General features: G+C 32.4%; 1 protein-coding gene across 1 annotated transcript; it reads left to right on the forward strand.

Annotated features, from left to right (window-relative positions):
* The first annotated feature begins 58 nt into the window (after positions 1–58).
* On the forward strand, positions 59–25,178 carry ZnT35C (Zinc transporter 35C). The gene is made up of 8 exons (XM_068284467.1): positions 59–217; positions 2,754–2,956; positions 11,350–11,460; positions 12,285–12,405; positions 16,860–17,039; positions 23,063–23,591; positions 24,351–24,498; positions 24,888–25,178. Exons 1-8 carry the CDS (start codon positions 186–188, stop codon positions 25,031–25,033), a joined length of 1,470 nt encoding a protein of 489 aa, XP_068140568.1. The 5' UTR covers positions 59–185; the 3' UTR covers positions 25,034–25,178.

Below are 25,178 nucleotides of genomic sequence, written 5' to 3' on the forward strand. Positions count from 1 at the left end.
GCTATTTACTTTTGTGCTTATCATCCGTTATTTAGATAGTCGGGATCTTGTACTACAGCCTCAGTTGATTCAGTTCTTTGTCTGCTGTTCGATTGTCAACTTGTTGATTCCTTTTTTGGAATTTTGTTCGTACTTATTGTTTGTGTTGTTTTTGTTGTTAATTTATTGTTTAAGCCCTAGGAAAAATGTCCAAAAACGAAGATACGCCAATTGTGATGTAAGTGTATGCATGTAAATTTTGTGCAAATTTTCAACGCCCGCCCCCTCCCCCAAATGAAAAGATGAAAAGTTTACCAAAAATAATAATGAAAAAGAATGAACCAAATAGAAGAAAAGTCAAGTGAAAATTCAAAAAAAAAGGGAGGAGAAAATCTCTGACGAAATTAACATAAAGAGGCAAATGAGCTGCTGATTTGTTAAATAGGCGTAAAAGCGCACGCCGTGGGAGTCACGACAACTGTGTGTCTGGTGTGTCTGTGTGTAGGTGTGCAGGTATATAGGTGTGTGTGTGTGTGTGTGTGTGTGTAGGTGTAAAGGCCTCGGGAAAAGTTGTCCAGAAGGAAAGCTTAAAGTGAAGTGGCTACATATTTTTCTTTCCTCATTCTTTTTCTCTTGCTCTTTTCCACTTCTTTATTCCCCTTTTTTAACTTTTTTTTTTTTTTACTTTTTTTGTTGCAATTGCGTTGGAAAAGTTGCCGAGCAAGTAGTTTAGCGCCATTTGCACTTTTCGTAGTAAAAATTACGCACATACACATACACATACACACACACACACACACACTTTCAAATACAGAGGGAAAGTAACTTTATCAACGGGCACATCACATACACGCATATAATGTGGGCGTATGGTGGCAGTGGGTGTGGCCTTTAAGTAGTCATCGTAGTTTGCGTTAAGTAACAAAACTTCAAATTGAATTTTTCGTTGCACTTTTCATTTTAGCACCTATCAAAAAAACCCTTTTTCATGTGCTTCGTTTCGTTTTCCGAAGCTCTGCTCATTACATTGATGTAATGAAGAAGGGATGAAAAGTGCAGAAGAGTTCAGAGCTCGAGAGGGTCTCGGGTAGCATTGAGGGGGTCTTACGGGTAGGGGCTTTGGTTGGGGATATTCTTCTCTTTTTACATTGTGTCTGCTTAAATACCGCAGTTGTTGGCAACCACAGTGCGTTTTAATTCACTTTTTCCCCCTTCTCCACTCATCACTCTTTCGTCCACCCTCTCTTTCCATCTCTCTGTCGCTCCCCTCTGTCTGCCTCTCTTCTGGTTTAGTTGTTGCTCCTATTGTTCTGACAGAGGTTTCCTGTACAAGTTTTCCCTTTTTTTTTCTTTGTTGTTGGAAAAAATTTAAACTTTCTGTTGCATTTCCAACAGTTTTAAAATATTTAAACTGTTTGTATTTGTTTATGTATCCCTCAATATTGTCGCCTCTTGTCCTCCTAACACGGTATGAGATTGATCTCGAACTTTACCCGATAAAAATGCGAATTCCTTTTAGTTCTTTGAAGCAAAAAAAACTTAAATTAATATGAAATTAAAAAAGTTTATGTCCCTTTAATGAGAAGCATTCTAATTTTCTTGTGAGTTGAAATAGAAAAGTGTGAATGAAAAATTCATTTCCAAAAAACTCTAAGTTCTTCTAATTAAAACCAAAAAAAAAAGAAAAAAAGGAGTGAATAGTTTTTACTAACTTAAAAAATAACAAGAAACAGATAAAGTGTTTTTATAATTATTTTAATAGTGCTGAAATATTACAGAAAATAACATGTCCAACTTTATATGCGCTTTAAATTTTCCATTTTTAAAAACCTTTTTAAATAAATTTATTTGCAATTTTGGTTATATCAATTATATGCGTCATGTGTAAAGAGAAGCTGACATACTATAGAAGAACTGATGGAATTATCATGAGTTCATAAAAAAGGCGCAGATGAGGCAACAGAATCATAAACCGACGTCTTCTCTTTTTGTTTATGAATGAAATATAATAAACAACAAAATTATCTTTCTCGAAAATTAAGTAATGATTTATGTGGACTTTACCTACATACGTGTTATATGCGTTTCTTCTTTTTTTCAATATATTACTAAAAATTTTGAATAGAATTAATTTTTGTCTCAACTCTTAGTTCCGTCAATTACGAGCTTTGTTTCAGTGCTTTGGAATTCTCAAAAGATTTAAAATGGAATTTAGCTGAAGTCTTCTTGTTGACCAAGTCTTCTTAATGGCTAATTTTTTCGCATTTTTGAGTAGCTCTAGATCTATTATTTGATAGATAAGTTAAATGCTGACAATCCAAAAACCATTATCCATTGTATTTTATAGATAGGTTGATAGTTGACTATTCAAGATCCAAGAAATTTATAGTTTTCATAGCTTTGTTTGAAGCGCTTCAATTCCAAAGAAACTACAGAAAAAATCGGAGAAAATTTAGTGTTCAACTAATAGTTGCGAAATATAAAAAACTCCCTTCTTTACAAATTGAAACTCAATACAAACTATAATTCAGTTTTTGCAGTTCATTGAATTCTTCATATATTTTGAAAACTTTTGATTTTAATTGAAATTTGTAAAGCTTTCTTGAAAATTCCACTTTTAATATAGTGCTCCAGCTGATTTTAGATAAAACCTCATCACTCTTGTGTATCAATATAGATAACGAGAGTGAGGAAGAGGGACAGATAAATCTAGACCAACTTGGATTTGTTAAGATTAAACTGAACTTTCGCCTTCGTTTCTTGTTTTCTTGCAGCCAACAGCAACAGACGCGTCGCAGCAATTATGGCACAGCCCCCTCGTTTCACTTGTTGGAGCAGGGTAATGGTAATGGTAATGGCAATGGTGCTGGTGCCGGAGCTGGAGATGGAGCTAGTGCCGCCAACAACAACAATCCCTCGACACCCTCAACACTATCACAAATTTTCTGTTTACATGGACGCTCCAACAACATTGAAGGTAAGTTGTAATAAACTGCCAGCGGCACTTTCGTGTCGCATTCAATCAGTGGATAGACCCGACCCCTCCCATCCTCACTGTGTCGCCTAACATTTTTCCGACAATCCCCAAAGTCACTTACTAGCACATTTTACCTAACCCGGCGCTAGCTAGCACATTTGCTAGCGTTTTGCACTCATTCATAAATTATCAAGGGGGTGGGGAAGGGTCGTTACAAAAACAAAGCAGGCAAATCAAAAGCAAACGAATTAAATAAAATAAAAATTAAAAGAAAAGAGAAATCCCCCTCTACACACACAAACAATCGAAGCAAACAAAATTAGTTGCAATTCATTTTTCCTTAGTGTATTTTATGTTTTTTTTTTTTAAACGATTTTCTCAAAGCGTTTTTCTCTTTTGATTGCTCTCCAAAGTTCTATAATAATTTTGAATTGTGAAACTTCTAGGCAATTTTGACGTTTATGTGGATTTTTAGTTTGATAATTGGCCAACGACATGGAAATTGGCGAAATGAAAGAAGCCTTGGCGAATTTGGAGAAATGCAATATCGAAACGTTCCATGACTATGGTGAGAGCCTTTCTAACCACATTTTAGCTCACTCACTCTGACTTCCGACCATAAACACTTTTGGGTTTTGTCATCCATCAGCTGATGATTCTCTCTAGGTTCCCACTAACCAAAATATTGCAGCATCTGCGAGGCGGTGTAATCAGAATTTATGCTATGGCCAAAATGCTATAAATTGTCGCAATGTTGCTCGTAATTTACTACGTATGACAACCATCGGTTTCCACAGCATAGACCAGCTCATTTTTTCTTTCCCTTCCATAAGCATTCAAAGTAAGAAGGGAAAATATCTATATATTGAAAGAAGCAAAATGGAGAAAGAAAAACTATATAGATATATGTATATACATATATATTCTGTGGTATGCATATAAGCTCCTTGAATCGATGGCTGGGCAATGTCAATTTTAAATTTTAATTTCCTTTTCGCTTGGCCCTGCTATGTAAATAGGAAGAAATTTGTTTTTTTTTTTGCCCTCTTGTTCCCTCGTTCTCTCTCTCTCTCTCTCTCACTTTTCTATGATGATTCGATTTATTTAGTGGCAGACATTGAACGACCTTAAATGACATTTACTTGTGTCTAGACGAGATGATGTTTTTGGTGGTGGTGGTGGAGAGGAAGGGAGAGAGGGAGAGGAGAGGTAAGGTACCTTCTGTATTACCTGCTCTCTTTATAGTTCATAGTTCAATTTGCAGCTTCTGTCTGTCTATATTAATGATCAAAGCATGTTGTCTAACCAAAGACGAGTAGTTTAGTTAGTTAACTACTAGTAGCAGTTGCTTCAAAATTAATTGATTTAACTCATAACAGTCGTTTGTGGAACATGAACCAGATGGGTTCAATTGCTGCATCGTTGGAAGTTCTAGTCAACCTGTGTTTTCTATTGTTATCAATGAGTTGTGTAAAATGCACATGGACCTATTCAAAAGCAAGGATGTTATACAAAATGAAAATGCAGGTATTGAGTAAAAAACTTAAATAACAGTATTTTTTCATATAAATCCTATAAAATATGGCTAGATTCTTTGAGAATTCTTGACTTATCTTATGCCGTTTGCTAAAGTAAAGTTAAAATTCTAGAGTAATTAGGACAAAGTTAATCACAAAAGTTAATCACTTACCAAACTTAAATTTTTAGATATTTACTTCTCTGTAAAAATCATTTTTAATGCAGTTTAAAAGATATTATTCTAATAACTATCTAAGAATTGAAAGGAGGAAATAACACTTTCATAAATCGATTAAAATTCGGCAAAGTTTTCCCAGAAGTTTTTCAAGTTAAATTTTGCTCAGACTGCGTTTTGATATATGAATAAACAAATGAAACATCCTTTGAAAGATCAAACAGAGTTTCGTAGCATTTGCTAATTCTGCTCTATCCCTAATCCGGCACTGGACTTTATCCAAACAAGAATCGTCGTTGTCTGATCTAAAAAACTTCCTCTTTCTCAGATCAAGAGTACAGTAGTTTGTCTTGTATTCGTTTCTATTGAATTTAAAGTTTAAACCTTTTCCTTCTCTTGAATGAAATATTTCTCGTAAAGTTGCAAAGTAAGGTATCTCCATTCTATTAGGTGTTGTCAGGTGTCGTCACTTGATTTGTCAACTTTGGTTGGCCTTTGTCAGCAGATTTATGTATTTCTATTCAATTACGTCTTTTTATATGCACACTTGGGGCCTCATTTCGCCATTAATTATTTATAAGAAGTGCACAATTGTTGTTGGTCTTGTTTGTTGTGCGAGTTGCCAATTCCCCCCATCCCCTCCTTTGCCATCTCCTTCTCAACCAGCACCTTCTGATTGCCGCATTGCGCAAACAAACAAGCAAAAGCTGCCAACACAGAGAAGGGAACAGCAAAAAGAAAAAGTCCAAACGAGGAGGTAAAACCGATGCGCGAGGAGACCAAGGCGACCAAGGCGACCAATTAAAGATGCAGATGGATCGGAGTTGTTTAAATTGCAAGTATGATGATTTTTATGCATCACCTGCTGCTGCAATGACGACCGAGATGAAAGAACGTCGAGTCGTTGGGTGTAGCAGCTGAAGCGGCAAACTGAGATGCGGGTCTAATAGGTGAAATTTCCACGTGCCACAATCGTCGCGTAGAGTTGGATTTAACCCAACAGTCCTCGTAGTCTCAGTAGCAGTAGTTGTAGCTGCTGTAGTCGAAGGCGAGGCGGCTTTGGTTATGCACAGGAATTTAATTTCGCTGCTGGCATTGTTACTGCAATTGTGTATGAGTGAGTGTGTGCCAGTGAGTGTCTGTGTGTGTGTGTGTGTGTGTGTTTGTGGAGTATGAACAAGCGGACGCCAGGCCAAGCAAGACCAAACCAGACCAGACCAGACCCGACCAGGCCAGGCGTCGGTGTCCTTGCTCTGAATTCAAATGAAGAAACCGCTCAACATGGCCAACCCCATTCTACAGAAGAAATTTGCGTGACACGAATTACTTGCAATTCCTTCTTTTTCTTGTTAGGTGTTTTGGATATACGAATTCTTCAATAATTTAGTAAAAAAATTATTTAACATTTCAATAAATCTAAAAGAACGCATATAACTCCAAAGCGATGAACATTCGATTGAAATTTTCCTATAAGAAACCACTATTAAGAATTTTCCATAATAAGTTCAATTGGTTCAATTTAAACTATTAACGTGGATTAAGGATAATCGGATGTAATTCGTGTCACTTGACCATCTCCAATTCATCAAGCATATGCACATGTGTATTGTGTGGAGTCCACCTTCCTTTTTCGGTTTCCTTCGGTGTTCCAGCTACTGAACAAAGGGAAAGCCTGCACAACAGGGGAGCCTCGACGAAACAGAGCAGAAAGAGAGAGTGCGAGGAAAAGAAAGTGGGGGCCACAAGCGAACCAAGAGTGTAAAGAAAATGCAGCGGAAATGACAAAGCATGAAAAACGGCTGCGACAAATGCAATAAAGTATTTAATAGACTGTTCCTAGACCAAACCGACGAGCAAGCCAAGCAACTTCTCCTAGCTGGGTGCATCTCATGCCTCATGCCTGTCACTGACACCAACAGCACACAAAAATAAAAAAGGATATAGCATATAGGGTACTCTCGGAACAGTAGAAAAGTCCCCTATGCATATGTATATATACAATTTACATTTGTGGGGCGTGGCTGGTTATAGTCGTAGTGTTGGTGGTCATTATTCACGTACCATGTTAAATAAATTTAAATGCCTGTTTTGTAAATATGTATTGCATGCTCAATGGCATAACAGATGGGCGTGCCAAAGGGTGAGGAGGTGGTCGGTGGGCGGGCGGTAGGTTGTGATAGCTTTTCCTGCATTTCCCATGGGGTCAGCCAGTCGCACTGCCATACATATGCCACACTCTCACATTGTTCATTTAACACTTTCGCGAAATTGGTTAAGGGACAACAAGCGCGAAGGCTTAAGGAAAATTCATCGAGAATTTTATTCAGTGGAAAATGAAAATGGCAAATAAAGTTAAAGAAAGTATACGAAAAAGAATTGAAAACAAAGAGAGAAAAACTCCTGGCCCCTCTTTGTATTTCTTATTCATCAATGAAGAAAATCTTAATTCGAGAGTCAGTTTTAAATGGAAAATATTTATTTCCTTAAAAAAGGCAAATTAAATCGGTTAACCACTTCAACCCCGGAAAAATACCAAAAAATAAAAAAAAAAAAAAAAAAAAAAAATAAACAAAAAAATTAAAAAAAAAAAAAAAAAAAAAAAAAAAAAAAAAAAAAAAAAAAAAAAAAAAAAAAAAAAAAAAAAAAAAAAAAAAAAAAAAAAAAAAAAAAAAAAAAAAAAAAAAAAAAAAAAAAAAAATATAAAAAAAAAAAAAAAAAAAAAAAAAAAAAAAAAAAAAAAAAAAAAAAAAAAAAAAAAAAAAAAAAAAAAAAAAAAAAAAAAAAAAAAAAAAAAAAAAAAAAAAAAAAAAAAAAAAAAAAAAAAAAAAAAAAAAAAAAAAAAAAAAAAAAAAAAAAAAAAAAAAAAAAAAAAAAAAAAAAAAAAAAAAAAAAAAAAAAAAAAAAAAAAAAAAAAAAAAAAAAAAAAAAAAAAAAAAAAAAAAAAAAAAAAAAAAAAAAAAAAAAAAAAAAAAAAAAAAAAAAAAAAAAAAAAAAAAAAAAAAAAAAAAAAAAAAAAAAAAAAAAAAAAAAAAAAAAAAAAAAAAAAAAAAAAAAAAAAAAAAAAAAAAAAAAAAAAAAAAAAAAAAAAAAAAAAAAAAAAAAAAAAAAAAAAAAAAAAAAAAAAAAAAAAAAAAAAAAAAAAAAAAAAAAAAAAAAAAAAAAAAAAAAAAAAAAAAAAAAAAAAAAAAAAAAAAAACAAAAAAAAAAAAAAAAAAAAAAAAAAAAAAAAAAAAAAAAAAAAAAAAAAAAAAAAAAAAAAAAAAAAAAAAAAAAAAAAAAAAAAAAAAAAAAAAAAAAAAAAAAAAAAAAACAAAAAAAAAAAAAAAAAAAAAAAAAAAAAAAAAAAAAAAAAAAAAAAAAAAAAAAAAAAAAAAAAAAAAAAAAAAAAAAAAAACACAAAAAAAAAAAAAAAAAAAAAAAAAAAAAAAAAAAAAAAAAAAAAAAAAAAAAAAAAAAAAAAAAAAAAAAAAAAAAAAAAAAAAAAAAAAAAAAAAAAAAAAAAAAAAAAAAAAAAAAAAAAAAAAAAAAAAAAAAAAAAAAAAAAAAAAAAAAAAAAAAAAAAAAAAAAAAAAAAAAAAAAAAAAAAAAAAAAAAAAAAAAAAAAAAAAAAAAAAAAAAAAAAAAAAAAAAAAAAAAAAAAAAAAAAAAAAAAAAAAAAAAAAAAAAAAAAAAAAAAAAAAAAAAAAAAAAAAAAAAAAAAAAAAAAAAAAAAAAAAAAAAAAAAAAAAAAAAAAAAAAAAAAAAAAAAAAAAAAAAAAAAAAAAAAAAAAAAAAAAAAAAAAAAAAAAAAAAAAAAAAAAAAAAAAAAAAAAAAAAAAAAAAAAAAAAAAAAAAAAAAAAAAAAAAAAAAAAAAAAAAAAAAAAAAAAAAAAAAAAAAAAAAAAAAAAAAAAAAAAAAAAAAAAAAAAAAAAAAAAAAAAAAAAAAAAAAAAAAAAAAAAAAAAAAAAAAAAAAAAAAAAAAAAAAAAAAAAAAAAAAAAAAAAAAAAAAAAAAAAAAAAAAAAAAAAAAAAAAAAAAAAAAAAAAAAAAAAAAAAAAAAAAAAAAAAAAAAAAAAAAAAAAAAAAAAAAAAAAAAAAAAAAAAAAAAAAAAAAAAAAAAAAAAAAAAAAAAAAAAAAAAAAAAAAAAAAAAAAAAAAAAAAAAAAAAAAAAAAAAAAAAAAAAAAAAAAAAAAAAAAAAAAAAAAAAAAAAAAAAAAAAAAAAAAAAAAAAAAAAAAAAAAAAAAAAAAAAAAAAAAAAAAAAAAAAAAAAAAAAAAAAAAAAAAAAAAAAAAAAAAAACAAAAAAAAAAAAAAAAAAAAAAAACAAAAAAAAAAAAAAAAAAAAAAAAAAAAAAAAAAAAAAAAAAAAAAAAAAAAAAAAAAAAAAAAAAAAAAAAAAAAAAAAAAAAAAAAAAAAAAAAAAAAAAAAAAAAAAAAAAAAAAAAAAAAAAAAAAAAAAAAAAAAAAAAAAAAAAAAAAAAAAAAAAAAAAAAAAAAAAAAAAAAAAAAAAAAAAAAAAAAAAAAAAAAAAAAAAAAAAAAAAAAAAAAAAAAAAAAAAAAAAAAAAAAAAAAAAAAAAAAAAAAAAAAAAAAAAAAAAAAAAAAAAAAAAAAAAAAAAAAAAAAAAAAAAAAAAAAAAAAAAAAAAAAAAAAAAAAAAAAAAAAAAAAAAAAAAAAAAAAAAAAAAAAAAAAAAAAAAAAAAAAAAAAAAAAAAAAAAAAAAAAAAAAAAAAAAAAAAAAAAAAAAAAAAAAAAAAAAAAAAAAAAAAAAAAAAAAAAAAAAAAAAAAAAAAAAAAAAAAAAAAAAAAAAAAAAAAAAAAAAAAAAAAAAAAAAAAAAAAAAAAAAAAAAAAAAAAAAAAAAAAAAAAAAAAAAAAAAAAAAAAAAAAAAAAAAAAAAAAAAAAAAAAAAAAAAAAAAAAAAAAAAAAAAAAAAAAAAAAAAAAAAAAAAAAAAAAAAAAAAAAAAAAAAAAAAAAAAAAAAAAAAAAAAAAAAAAAAAAAAAAAAAAAAAAAAAAAAAAAAAAAAAAAAAAAAAAAAAAAAAAAAAAAAAAAAAAAAAAAAAAAAAAAAAAAAAAAAAAAAAAAAAAAAAAAAAAAAAAAAAAAAAAAAAAAAAAAAAAAAAAAAAAAAAAAAAAAAAAAAAAAAAAAAAAAAAAAAAAAAAAAAAAAAAAAAAAAAAAAAAAAAAAAAAAAAAAAAAAAAAAAAAAAAAAAAAAAAAAAAAAAAAAAAAAAAAAAAAAAAAAAAAAAAAAAAAAAAAAAAAAAAAAAAAAAAAAAAAAAAAAAAAAAAAAAAAAAAAAAAAAAAAAAAAAAAAAAAAAAAAAAAAAAAAAAAAAAAAAAAAAAAAAAAAAAAAAAAAAAAAAAAAAAAAAAAAAAAAAAAAAAAAAAAAAAAAAAAAAAAAAAAAAAAAAAAAAAAAAAAAAAAAAAAAAAAAAAAAAAAAAAAAAAAAAAAAAAAAAAAAAAAAAAAAAAAAAAAAAAAAAAAAAAAAAAAAAAAAAAAAAAAAAAAAAAAAAAAAAAAAAAAAAAAAAAAAAAAAAAAAAAAAAAAAAAAAAAAAAAAAAAAAAAAAAAAAAAAAAAAAAAAAAAAAAAAAAAAAAAAAAAAAAAAAAAAAAAAAAAAAAAAAAAAAAAAAAAAAAAAAAAAAAAAAAAAAAAAAAAAAAAAAAAAAAAAAAAAAAAAAAAAAAAAAAAAAAAAAAAAAAAAAAAAAAAAAAAAAAAAAAAAAAAAAAAAAAAAAAAAAAAAAAAAAAAAAAAAAAAAAAAAAAAAAAAAAAAAAAAAAAAATAAATCGGCTCTACATTAAAATCTGTTTAAAGATGAAAATGACCATTATGTGCAGTAAGTTCAATTTGTACGACTTTTAAGCATACAATTTACATGTAAGGACAATGTGTTGGTAATACCAGTAAAATAAAATTTAAAGTAAATTTGAAATTTAAAGTCAGTTTTACTTGACAAGATTTCATTGGGGAGAGGACCATTTAGAAATATGTATATTCGAAATTCTTTCTTTATGAACATATTTTAATCTGATAACTGATCGTTAATAGTATGATCTATATTGGATCTTACGTTTTTTTACGTTGATGGACATAAGTACTCCTAAGTGTCCCGTTCCATTTGATGAGGGTGCAAGCAAGTAGGGAACAACAAATACAATGTGGCGCAAAGAAGTCAGTCTAAATGAAAACTTCGATTCTGTTTTGATTATGTTTATTTATAAAGATATATATATATATATATATATAACAGAATCGAAGTTTTTCATTTAGAAAAAATAAGAGCCAAACACCATCGATGATTCTTTTGCACCTTGTATAAGGCTCTCGCTTGCTATCTTTTCCACCACTTTACTTCTTTCAAGCTGTTTTATTTAAAACAATTACAAAATATTTTTATAAAAGAGATACTAATGTTTTTCTTTTTAAAGAAAGAACTTTTCTTATATAGAGGAACTGTAAAAAGAAAGATATTCTTAAAACAAAATGGCCAAACTTTCAAACCTTTTTGAATTTCGTAACTATTGATGATTAAAACTCTTTTTTAACAGATTTGTCTTGTAACTATTTGTCATAGTTATTATCTGCTTGACTAAGCACTACTTAAGTAATCTGATACTTCGCCAAATTAAGTGTGTATTGTACTTTCTATATATATTAATTGCCTACCTTCACTTGTATTGTATATTTCTAATTTTTTTGTATATACATTTTCAGTTCGCGATCATTGTCATCGAGCACGTAGCGAGGGTGTTGATGTGAAGGCTCGTCGCAAATTGATCATAGCCAGCATTTTGTGTTTGGTCTTCATGATAGCAGAAATTGTGGGTAAGTTTCAATAAAAAACACAACATAACAAAAAGACTTTCATCTCTGCTTTGCAATTTAGTTCTTATCTTTTTGCTTTGAGTTGCCCCCCAGTTTGTTTTCTTGTTTTCTTTTTTTGCTTTTAACCGTCCTTTTTCAATTCCCTAACTAATTTCGCTCACCTCACACAGAGACAGAATGAAAGACAGAAAAAAGTAAGTCAAACATTAAAAAGAAAAAAAGGGGAAAAAATTCAACAAAGGACGAGACGATTAAAAAACTGAACACCGGAAGTGCAAAAATATGGCAACCGGAAGGGCTTATGTCTGTCTGTCTGTCTGACTGACTGACTGTGTATCTGTTGTCAACCCTGTTGCCATTTAGAGGGTGGTTTTTGGGTTGGTTATACAATAAACATTTAATTTTCGAGTGGCAACGTCACTCGAAGGACTTGGTCCTGAACCTGGTCGTCGTCGTTCGGTTATGTGGACTTGGACTTGGCTTGCGTTAGCTTGGCTGTTGTCGTTAATCGCTTTGCAATTACCTACCTACCTTTTGCTTCTTTCTTTACCTTTCATCGTTTGCCTTTGCTGCTCTCAAATCGAAAATGGTTGACTGTTCCCGTTCAGACAAGGACTCCTCCTTTTTGCTGTTTGTCCCTTCATTCCGGTTGATGATGACCAGTTGTGTGTGCTGCGGGGGGCAGATTTGTCGGGGAATTCCCTTTCATCGGTTATTTCCACCCTCTGAGTGCTCAGACAGATTTGAGAGAAGTTAATTTTTTGCGCATTTATTTACTTTTTTTCTTGTTTGTTCTTCTTTTTTTTTATCTCTTTCATCGACAGGTGGCTACCTATCGAACAGCCTGGCCATAGCAACAGATGCCGCACATTTGCTAACCGATTTCGCCAGTTTTATGATCTCATTGTTTGCCATCTGGATTGCTGGACGACCATCTACGCAACGGTAAGTTAAAACGGCAAGCAAAAAGTCAAGAAAATCAGAGGGGGGAAACAACAAAGGGACAAACGAATACCATGAAAGGCAACAAACTAGACAGTAAAGGAACGAGAGGTCAAAAGACTCAATAAAAATCAATAAAAAAAATTTAAAGTTTTCTTCACGATATTCTTGAAGACTTTGTCGAACTTATAATGTGGTTAAGTAATTTTTTAGCAAACAACTTGAAAATATATATATTCCTTTAGGTAAGGGACATTTTAGTTAGTTAGTGTTATATGGTGTGTACTAAAGGTACAAGAATAGCCATAGCTATCTAGGAATTGGTTAGGTATCTATGTATGTTACTTTGAAATGTATTCGGTTGCTTGAGGTCTTTGTCCGTCATAATACTAAGCTATAACAATAACATGAAAGAAATAATACACTTTTAGAAGATCTTTTGACCTGTAAACGACTTATTTTGTATATATTTAAACTTTTCTGCCTTGTTTCATTGGGAAGAGTAAAATTGGGTATAAATACATACATAGACCACATGATCCTCAGCTAAATGAAGACAATTAAAGACTTTATATATTTACATAGTCATCACTTATAGTCCTGAATTATTTCTCGCATCTCTATAAAATATTGTAATCGAAGCAGACAATTCCAATAGACTTAACTGGTCTAATTTACTCAATTATTGGACATTTTATAATAACTGCCACTAAGACATGTTTTAATTTAGATCTTTGGATAAATGAATCTTCAGAAAAGGATATCTATTAATCCATAATTTTTGCTGAATATTTCTAATGATATTTGATTTTTGTAATCAATAAATATATTAGTAAAATAAATATCGCGTTATAAAAATATTTAGATATTTAGCAATTTTTTGTTTAACAAATGATCCTTACCCCAAACATCGTTGTATTAAAAGCACAATTTTTTAAATGTTTATGGAATGGGAAATGAAAACGGATGAAATGTGTTTGAATTGGGAAGTTTGCCAAACTATAATTAAAGGTTTATTGGTCTAAAGAGTAATTCCAAATGGTAATAGCTTAAATTAATATCACTCACATGTATTTCTCGATTACTTACTCTTATTCCATAATTGGAAAGTCTAGTTAGTTAACAACAGCATCTACATACAGAGTATAGCCATATAACATATAAAATTTGTTTTTGCATCTTCTTTTCATAATTTCTGTCGCTTGTGTTGCCATTTTGGCATTTTCCATTTCCCATTCGCCATCGTCTAATTAGGCGAAAAGCCTTTTTCCAAAATTTGTAGGGCCTGTTTCTGGTTCTGTTGCTTCAGCCTCAGCTACAGCTTTTGGTGTCCTGGTTCTGGCTTTGGTTCTGTTGCTGTTTCTGCTTTTGCGTACGCTTGGCCGATGCACATTTCTCAATTGGTCTCGTAGACTTCATACTCATTCCATCTACTCAGTCCGCCTTCAGCATTCATCTTGTTCTCGTTCTCAGCCCAACGGCCTTGTGGGGGAGGCTGAGAGAGGAGTGGTGGGATCTTTTGGGGCGGAACGGAAGCGGCACGTTCTGCTCATTCATGCAAAAATCTCACTCACTCGACGACTCGACTGCAGCCACAAAGTGAATAATGAAAAACTTTTGCAATTTCAAGCGTGTTGCATGGTAATTTTGTAAATTTTGTTGCCGTTGCCGTGCCTCCTCGGCCTCAGCATCAGTTTCTCAGTCTCTGACTACTCTGACTCTGACTCTGACTGAGACACACTCTACTCTACGTTCCTCTGCTATGTTTCTCTTGTGGCTCCATTGCCCTAGCATTCCTCTGCTGATGCATGTGCTTCGGGTGCATGTGGAGGAGAAACTATGGTTGAGGCTCAGTCTTGGTGCGGTTCGCAGCCGCTGCCGTTGCTGTTGCCGTTGCCGTTGCCATTGCCGAGTTGACAAGCCTAATTTATCAAAACAAAACACATTTGCACAATTGCAAAGGCAAACGCACAGGCAACGGCAACGCAAAATGAAAACTAAAACTAAACATGAGTATGGGAGGCATAGTGGGGCATGGGGAGAATTGTGTTGGCTGAACATTCCATTTGGAGAATGTTAGATTTTCAATGTAAAATATAATGAAATTGCAAAAATAAAATATTCATTCATTTTTTGACAAATGCCAAAACATTTTCGCTCCATTTAAATAAAAAAATATATGTGTTAGAATTACAATTTTACAATATTTACTATTGAAAACCAACTAAGCGGTTAAAGTTCTAAAAAATGAAAGTTTGACTTAGTTTCATACAGAAAATCTAAGACCATTCTGAGCAAATAATAAATAATGAATTAAAACGTTAACTAGAGGTTATATCCATTTTTTATATCCTAGTTTTATATATCTAGACTTAAATGCATTAAGTGTGTATCGAAGAGGACGATATTGCCCCATAAACTATGCATTGTTTATAAACAAGGAGATTTTGTTTATGTAAAGAGAAACAGTTTTTCAGTTACAAGATGTTAGAAGTCTTTGATTGACTATCGTAAAGGGTAAATTCTAAATATTTAAGATGAAACTAGTTTGGGAGAAGTTAGATAATATGTAAAAACATGGTCAAATTAGCACATTTTTTTGAAGCCCTTTGAACATTAATTTGTTTCTTTTTCCCCTTTTGTATGTTGACTATTTGTTTTGATATTCATAATCTCTCGCCTTTTATTGACTTTGTTGAAATTTTGTTTTATAAGTAAATTAATTAGGTTGTATATATTCTAATATCATGTCTCTTACCATTTTTCCCCTCTTTTTGACTTAAAAAGATTTCGTCTAATTATGGCAAAGTTCTTTTCACCGCCAAATGAAGCGTTTTTGGCTAGTTACTTTTAATTATCAAATATTCCCAGCCCAATGTGACTCGCTAACGTTGTTGGCTCATTGAGGCAACGATGTTGTGAGACTTTTCCTTCGCCCTGCTTCTGATTCCACGAGGTATGGTTGTAGCCGGAGCAAAACCCGGAGTCGTAGCCAGAGGAGGAATGGAAGGAAAAGGAGCAGAATGAAAAGAGAACCCGAAACCAGCAGAGCCGGTCATTAAGCAAATGGTTGCACTTGCAGCAAATGCAAGGCCCTTAGTGTATATACCTACATACATACATACATATATGTATTTGTGGGTATGTGTGCGCATACATATATAATATAAAATTCTAGCTACCCAGCTATACATTGACACAATCTGGTTGAGACAAGAGGGTCCTGTGAGGGGGAATGAGGTGAAGGTGCGGATGTTTGCTGGAAATTAAATTGTATTATTATGGCGAGACATTAGTTAGCAGGCGGGCAAAAATTGTTCTTCTTGTTGCCATTAATTCAATTTTATAACGAGAACCTTGGCAAAGAGTGGAAGGAGGGGCAGCAGGTCCTTTAATTGAACGAGCCATGCTGCCGCCGTCATTGTCGTCGTTCAGGTGTTGACTTTGACCCGACCAAAAAACGAAAAACACCAAAAATAATACAGAAACACACATAAACGAAAAATTTTTGAAAAAGGAACCCACATGCAAAACGCTCATTACATTAGCCAAAACCTCCAGCTCCACCATTTTGGCTACTCAAACCCCTAACGAAGAGCCAAAAAGTGCGATTATTTCTCCTCAGGGAGGGACGGACAAACCGCACCCAAAGAAAAAACAAAAAATGAAAATAAAAAGAAACAAATTTAACATACAAAAAAATAAAAATAAAATAAAAACCTGCGACACTCAAATTAAAATGGCATTTGACAAATTTTGGTCGCATTTATCAACTCATGTTAATTTTTTTGACTTCCCACCAGGGGCGGAACCGCCTCAATTTGAAATTTAATTTATGGTTTTGGGTATGCTATCAATTTCATTAAGGTTTTCATTTAGTACTCGTATGTGGATTATTAAAGATATTTTCCTGTTCTTCTAATTACTTTATTCGTCCATGTTTTTTTTAGCTCTTCATATGAATTCATATATTGTTTTCTATTGTTAAATTTAAACTTTAAACATTTAGTAAGGCAGGTGATAAAACTTTCTACTTTCTACTTTTTTGAGATTGTATCCTTTAGAAGGCAGGTTATCATTTATTGGTAAGCCAGACTATTAATAGGCCAAGTCGAATAGCTCGTAACTCAATAAGGGCTTAAGTCAAATGCGCTTCGAAATTTTATTTTCGATCCAAGTTAATTAAATAAAGACAATTGGGAAAAGAATGTTCTTCACATTTTTCCTGTCGTCTCTTATACTGCTAATAAATATTCACTTTGATCATTTGGTATTCTTTTTCAGTTCCACAAGCAATAATATCTTTTAATCGACAGGTTGCCATTATTATTCTTCGGGGAAAAGCATTTTTATTTTAAAGTTAAATGAACTCTTTTTCTTTATCGAATTTATTGCCATTATCTTTGCACATTTCACAATTAAACAATTTTTACGCATTCTCATTTATCTTTTGACAGGATGTCGTTCGGATGGTACCGTGCGGAGGTAATTGGAGCCATGGCCTCCGTATTCATGATTTGGGTCATTACTGGCATACTTGTCTGGTTGGCAATTGGACGTCTGATTACAGGTGACTATGAGGTCGACGCTAAGATCATGTTGATCACATCGGGTCTGGCAATTTTGGTAAACGTCATGTAAGTATTATTCCCCTCTAGATATGACTAACTGACTGCAAAAACTTTTGTGTCCCCATCGCGAGAGAATTCCCTTTGGGCAGTTTTCCAATTGCAATTGCCGCAATCAACTTGTCCCTCCTACCCCTCAAACCTGCCTTAGAGCATAGCAGTAGCAAATGGGTCAACATGGCAGAAATGTTCTCTCTCTCTCTCTCTCTCGCTCTCTGTGTCTGTTGCCATTCCCATTCCCAATTCCAATTGCAGTGCTTTCTTAGTCCGTCTCCTTTCTGGTGTGGGGGTTTTTTTTCTTGCCTCTATGACGGCATCCGCCAGTTGTTGCGGCAACTTTCTTCACATTTTAGCGACAACTTTTTCCACAAGTTTAGAATTTTTCTTTCTTTGTGAGAATTTTTTGTACTTTTTTTTTTTGTTTTTTTGCGTCAACAAAAGGCAAAAGCGACAACGACAACGATTTTGCTTGTGTTTGTGTTGGCTGGCCCCAAAGGTGGAAATTGCTCTGAGTTGGTATAAGGGTATATCGGAATAAGGTCTACATTTGTCTAATAAACACCTCTACAAATAGTTGGAGATATATTTTGAAATGATCTCTAAAATTTATCCCAATGTTATTTGCTGAAGAAATAAACTTTTTAACTTTATACTTAAGGCAGTTTTCAACTACTTATTTGTGATTTGTTTGACTAATTAATTATTTTAACATTTTAGTTGTCTACCTTTGGTTTATCTCTTTGGGATATTTGATTTCTCTTTTAAATTCATGTCTCCACGAAGATTTTGAAGTGCTGATAGTCAGAAGCATATAAAAATATAATTTGTTAAAAACATTTGGTTATTGATTGCTTTCAAATGGAATCCAATTACATATGCGAGATGTTTAAGTAAATTACAGGGTATTAAGTTGACGCTTTGTTTCTGGTCTTTGTTTGTTTTGATTTCGTCGATTGCAGCACCTGCAAGTTTCGTGCCACCAAACGCCTTCTGCCCCTTATCAGGCAGACCTCCATCTCCTTTTGCTTACCGCCGCGCCCACCCCTTGGCACCGCCTTCCACATTCTGCTCATTCATGTGGCTGTCGAAGCATAGTTTTTGGCGCATAAATCGCAACGTTCAATGCCGAGCACATTGCCCATGTGTGTGTGTGTGTGTGTGTGTGTGTTAGTTGCCCACTCTTCTCTTCTCTCCTTCCCTAGTTGCCAACATCGTTGATATTGTTGTTGGTGTTGTTGATAGTAGCGCAAAAATTTTCCAGTTGACGTTGGCATTTTCAGTGTTTGCCACTTGAATTGTTTGATTACGTGAATTGATTGTGAAAAACGTGCAGCTGAAGCAACTCTCCTGGCTTAAGGACGAGACCACCGAACAGCCGAGATGGATGAATGACGGGGGATGGGGGGTGGGGAATGGAGACAGGCGCAGAAGGCGAGCGGATCTCGGTCATTCTAACCATTCCACAATCCCTGCCATAAAATAAAAAAAACAACAGAAATAGAAAAGCCAAGTCAACGCTCTGCTCGAAAGATTTTCTTGCTTAACGTGTTCGAACAACGAAATTAAATGGCCACCTTTTTGCCGTTATAGAAAACGTTTCAGTTTGCCAGTTGTAGTTGCTGTATTGTTGTTGTTGCTTTCGGTCTTGTTTTTGAAGATGGCTTTTTACTTAGTTTCATTTTAGTTAGTTGTGAGTTTTTAGTTCAATTAGCACAAAGCCAACTTTTGTGCAGGCTTTTGTTGAGTTAACTTTTGAGTGGTCTTCGTTACGTTCTTCACTCCACATTGTTAAAACGGCCATTAGCCAAAAGGAGGGAGGAGGGCCAGCTAACAGAACGTGGCCAGGAGAGGATGGTGGCACAAACTTGCACGCACACAAAACTGTCTGGCAGGCCAAACCCGGCTAAAAACAAAAACAAGTGGCATATTAGTGAGCAAAAACCGCGAAAATATAACACGGAAGAGGGAGCAGAGCTGGAAAATAGGTGCTAAAGCAATTACAAAAGATGGGCGGTAGGGTGTGCTAGGCATACGGAAAACAACAACAACAAGTTGCCGAATTCATGTAAAACAGTTTAAAATTTTCTAATTTAATGGGAAAATTTTCATAGCTCGATTGCCAGCAAATGAGCAACTGGATGTTCGATTTCAATGTAAGAAGTTCCATTGAATTAAAAATTGAATTATAAAATAAAGTTAGCTGTGTTCTTGGAGTTTTCAAATTTTTTAAAAACTGAATACATTTATCAATACAAGAAACAAAAAATACTGATTGCCATTCAAATAACAAAATTTGGCCATAAAATTTTATCTATTTTCATTGTCTGAAAATTTATTCACCTAAAAGCTAGGATGACAATAAAAGTGCAAACTTTTAGCTGTCTTCTCACCTTATTCCGACTTTAGATTTAGATTTATATATCTAGTTTGTAGACTATTTAATTTTCTTGGCTTCTTTTCAAAAAATAAAAATTCTCGTATCCAATTTTTGTCTCTTCGACGTTCGACTGGCAGCCACTTGAGACATAGAAACTAACTCGAAGCCCAAAGCTTGTTAGTCTGGCAACTCAATTTCATTTTCAATTTCGTGTAAACATTTGTTGTGTGTGTGTGTGTGTGTGTTAGTGTAAAGGGCAAATGTGGCCATAATTTGTCAAAAGAGGAAAAAAAAGTAAAAATAAATAAAAGAAATGCGCGTTGATGGGCACTAAATATAAATTGTAGTAGCAAGTTCAATTCCTGTTTCCAGCTCCATGGTCAGTTGAGGTCTTAGTACCCAGTCACATGGATTCAATGCCAGGCACATACGGTTTTTGACTTTGAACATCCGATTGGCAGGGCAATGTGCTGTGTGTGTGTTTGTGTGCTGTGTCCTCGAGCGCAAAAAATGCCATTGGTTCTCCGCCTCCCCGAAAGTTTCCCACCAGCATTTCCCTGCCTCGAAGCTCTGCCCCATTGTTGTTCCAACTGTGTCGCTGTAATTTGTAGCGCGCAATGAAGCATTTCCCTTGATTTTGCGGCATCTTTACTCGCCTCGTTAGTGGCCAACAAACGACAGCAGCCATGACAACACCAACACTGGGAGCCTGAACCAGAACGAGTATCGTCACCAGGACTCTGGACCAGGACTAGGACCATGACGCACGGACGTAGAACCAGGACCTCCTGGTTACTGGCAAACGTGGCATATACACCATGTCCTGATTTAATTGACAGGAACATAAATATTAGCGCATATCTTGACTCGACTTGGTTGGTCTTGTGTTTCCCCTGTTCTCTCTGTGTCTTCCTCACTCGCCTCATTTTTGTTTTTCTTTTTTTGTTACTTATGTATGTGCCGAGCATGTCTCCGGGCACGTTGGGAATGCCATCGCTTGCTGTGGTGTCACCCGGCTGAGAAGCTCGTTAAGCTGTCTCGCCTCTCTCTTGCTCCATCTCGCCTAGGAGACGCGGCGTGCCACGTTTATTACGCTCATCTTAGCGCGCATTTTACAACCGAGTGTTGTTGTTATTTATCTGCTTCCTCCTGGTTTTTGGACAGCGGCGCCTCAAAATAAAAATGGTTAAAGGCAAGAGAACCCTAAGCTTTTCCAAGAGCGTAAAGAAACTTAATATAAATAATTAAAATTTCTCAACAGCAAATCATTTGAAATCTTTTTTGTTCTCATTCTTTTTCTTTTAGACAAATTCTTTGTTTCTTTCTTAGAATTGAATCACTTTATTTTTGGGTAGAGAGTGTTCTCAGTAAATATTTTATAATTTTAAGGAATGTCATTTGTTTTTTTAAATCTGAATCGTTTAGTGAAGAAAATTAAATTCGTATTTATATTTGTTATGTTCGCTTAAGATTCATTATTCAATATTATAATATCTGTTGATTTTAATTAAAGGATATTATGATTCGAATTTCCATCCCTTTCCATCAATTTAAGGTTACATATTCTTCATTTTTAAAGAAGTATTATATGAAACTAAATATACCCTTTATTATATTTAATAGCAAATTTTTTAAAAACAATTTTTAAAACTTTCTAAGAAAGTTTGTTCTTTCTTTGTTACATTTTTAAAATTTTTTAAAATTGTATCTGTTATCTCGTTTCAATAGAAGAGCAAAGCCAACTTCACTTAGATTTAGTTTTTGATTTGTATGTGATATGTATTTAAATATCAAACCAAATGTTTTTCGATTACTTTAACTTTTGTGAGTTAGTTAAAGTTATCCCAAAAGTTTTCGAAATTGTCTTGTCATAGAGTACTTGGTTATAGAATATTTTTTGCTGAAATAAAGAGACCAAGACAAAAAAAAGAGCTTCCCAACAAAGCGAAATGACTTGTTTTTTATTATTGGATTGCATTATTTATCTATTGCGCTATTGCACTATAAAAAAGCTAGTTTTACTCGTCTGCGTTTTATTAGATTCACATTTTTTTAATGCTTTTTGAAATCATCTCACCAACACCATACAGTTGCCATTAAAGTATAGCGCAGCCCTAATGGGATTTTAAAACATTGGCGTTACGTGCTCAGCGTTATCCAGTGCACTTAAAATTGTCTTTGGCTCAGTAGTGACGTCACGTCAATTAGCTGAAAGTCAAAGTCCTCGATTGAGTGAATGGTGGGCGGCGGATGTTATCTGTTCATCTCGGCCTGTTCAGGCTTCTCAACTCATTTCACTTGATCTCTGTTTAATTTTGGGTCTCTGTCTGTGTGTGAATCTGTATTTGTGTGCGTGTGTGTATGTGGCCAATGGATGTATGTAATTTATGCCAGTTTATTTATTGATGCCCCTGGACTGCATTGTTTCAACAAAAAAGCTGGCTAAGTGCAGGCCAACGGACCAACGATGGTATGACGAGGACGACAACGACCATGGCCCCCTTTTTTTCCCTCCAAATAGAAAAGCCATAAATCTGCAATGTCGGAGCATTTAAAATGAATAAAAAGTCAATGTGCCGAGCTATTAACTGCCTGATGCATGCCGTGTGAGGCCAAAAGTGGGAGCATGGTGACTATGGTTCTGGGCGATTCGGAGGGCTGGTGTGTGCACAGTGGGCCAGAGGAAGGGCTAGTCAACCGGTTGCCATTTTCGACAATACATTTGTATTTGCATGCGGCAATGCATCCGGACGTATTGCATTGGGGTCCACAGAGCGGTTGGTCGGTCAGTTGGTCGGTCGGTCGGTTGACTGAAGTTGGACGACAATCGGTCAGAGACGGCGGCGGTCTGCACACACCTTCCGGTACACAGAGCACCAAAAACATTGCATTCAACCATTGGGGTGATGGTTGTGAAATTTTTTGACAGTGGTTCAAATATTACCAAAGATATTAGACAATTTGTGTTTACCTTTTCGTTCATATACAATTTTCTTGTCATTTGTTTCTTGATTACTTTTTTCCAGTAAACTTCTTTAACAATAAGTTGTTGCAGCAATTTATTGACCCTGTTTTCGAAGAGTTTTCAGAAATGTTATTTGTTTTGAAGGTACCTAAAGTGTTCGTGTGCTCAATATTTTCCTGGTTTTTTGTATTCCTCAAGTCTATTTTTATAAAAAAATGTTGATAAAAGTCATTAAACTTCACTGATCTCTTGATACTTCTTGGTACAACTAGGTCTCCGTACTATTATCCCCCACTAGAAGCTTTTTTCGGATGATTTTTTTTTATATTTTTCTCCATGCTCTGAACCACTGTGCTGTGGGCATCGTTGGTTTGGCTGTTGGTGCATTAAAATGCTGAAATAAAATGCCAAACAATGCCAAAGCGTTGGCCGCATACCGCCCAAAAACCAAAGGCAAAAAACAAAAAAAGCCAGGAAAACTTTTTGAATGCGTTTTTGTTTTGGTACTGTGGCCAGGCTATCCATGGGTGGGAAGACGGGGGGGCATTCGGGTCGTTTGGGGTAACCTGCGGGAAATGGGGACCGGCAACATAGCTTGCAACATTTTCAAGTATATTAAATATTTGTAATAACGTTTTCAATTTCCCTCCCCTCTGGGTCAACCTCTCTTTCCCTCTTTTATCCATTTAGCATGGGCGTTCAGTTGCAGCATGGCCATTCCCATGGTCTGGGAGGTGGGCATGGTCACAGTCATGGCGGCGGCAATGGTAAGAAGAAGCAAAAGAAGAGCAAAAACCATGGCCATGCCAATGGTACCTCCACACCGTGTGCCTCTTCGCCGACTCTACGTCTTGAGGGTGGCGCTGCCTTTGCACCGGAGGATGCTGAATTGCCTGGCAGCGGATTGCCCACATATTCGTATCAGAATGCCAAGCTGGTGGATCCCAATTTGGATTTGGAAATTGCAGCCGTAATGGCTGAAACGGCACCGGGAAGCCATCACCATGGCGGGCCAGCGGGTCGTGAGGCAGTCAATATGAATGTGAGAGCCGCTCTCATCCATGTGATTGGTGATGTCGTCCAGAGTGTGGGCGTATTTCTTGCGGCTGCTGTGATTTACTTTTGGCCCGAATACGCAATTGTGGATCCCATTTGCACGTTCGTATTCTCCATCATTGTGCTCTTCACGACATTTACCATTATGAAGGATGCATTGCTGGTAAGTCATTGGCGGCTTGTTGACCGCAAATCAACTAATTGGAGTTCATAATTTAAAGACGAAAGCATTGCTTAAGAGAATTATTTTGAACCTTTTTGCAATAAATTACAAATTTTTCACTAGATTTTACAAGGCGCTTAAACTTAAAGTCATTTATTATTTTAAGGCTTAACACAATTTGATGACTAGAAAATTGAATCAAACACACGACTCTTAAATACTAAAATTAATTTATCCGCTTTTACTTTTAATCAAATGTCCACTTATGACTTTTTTTCACTTGATTTTCTACCTTTCTAATTATTATATTAAAATTTGAAAATTCTTAACTGACTTTGCGAATCTGTTAAGTTACAGATTACAATTTTTATCTGATTTTAAAAGTGTTATCCCATTTTAATTTATTGAAATTTAATAATCAAGTTATTTTAACATTTCGAAATATACCAAATTTGGATTTAATTGATATATAACTTTTTAAAATCGGTTAGGGATGGGCGAAATACTTACAAAAAACATCTTTGTCAATTCGTTCTTGACCGATTTTTATTTATGTCCTAACATTAAGTAATCTTCCAATGTGGAAAGTGATCTTGCAATTTGCATTATGACCCTGAAAGAGCTCCTGACCCTGTTTAGCGTTCCAACCGTCACTGCTTTAGAGTAAAACAAAATATTTACTTATTTTTTTAGCGTTAGCTGAACATCAAAAACTACCAAATTATTTTCTAATTTCTGTTGGTTTTCTATTTTTGACAGGTCCTAATGGAGGGGACGCCAAACTATATGCATTATGCGGAGGTGTTGCAGATTTTCCAAAGCATTGAAGGCGTTGAGCGTGTTCACAATTTGCGGATCTGGGCTCTGAGCATTAATAAAGTGGCGCTCTCTGCACATTTGGCCATTGGTGAGTGGACCTAGAACCCTGCTGAAGGACCCCCATAGATGGGGGAGTATATCTCATGTGTATGCATGTGTCTGTATACGTACGCGTAAGCGTGTGTGAGTGTGTGTTTGTGTTTTGAGGGCATGGTAATTATCCCAATGGATTTGTTGCTGCTTTTTGTCGTTGCAAAAACGGCAAACGGCGGCCATGTACCACGGTCAGTGCGCAATTAGCTTAATTATTTTTGAAATGGCTTTTTAAGCGTGGACAATTTTACGAAAACGCCTGAAACCACCGTCCAGCCACTCCGCAAACCCTTTCCACTAGCTGCCAACAATGTTAATCGTTCTGTTATCTCTTTTTCTCTTTTCATGTACCTATCTATATACTTAAATATGTATATATATCAGCTGCCAATGCCAATCCTAAGCAGATTCTGGATGCAGCCACAACGGCCGTGCACTTGCGTTACAATTTCTTCGAGACAACTATACAAATTGAGGATTACACGGCCCAAATGGAGAGTTGCATTCAATGCAATGTGCCAGAGAAATAAATATATACATAAATATATATTCATAGATAGTATAGGTATATACATAAATACGATTTCATTGTAGATGTGTAAAATATTTGTGTAATTGAAGTTCCAATATGAAATACAAACAACTTTTCAGACTCGACCAGCGACAGGTCGGCCA

This window comes from Drosophila tropicalis, unplaced genomic scaffold, assembly GCF_018151085.1.
Source record: "Drosophila tropicalis isolate 14030-0801.00 unplaced genomic scaffold, ASM1815108v1 contig_393, whole genome shotgun sequence".
Classification (NCBI taxonomy): domain Eukaryota; kingdom Metazoa; phylum Arthropoda; class Insecta; order Diptera; family Drosophilidae; genus Drosophila; species Drosophila tropicalis.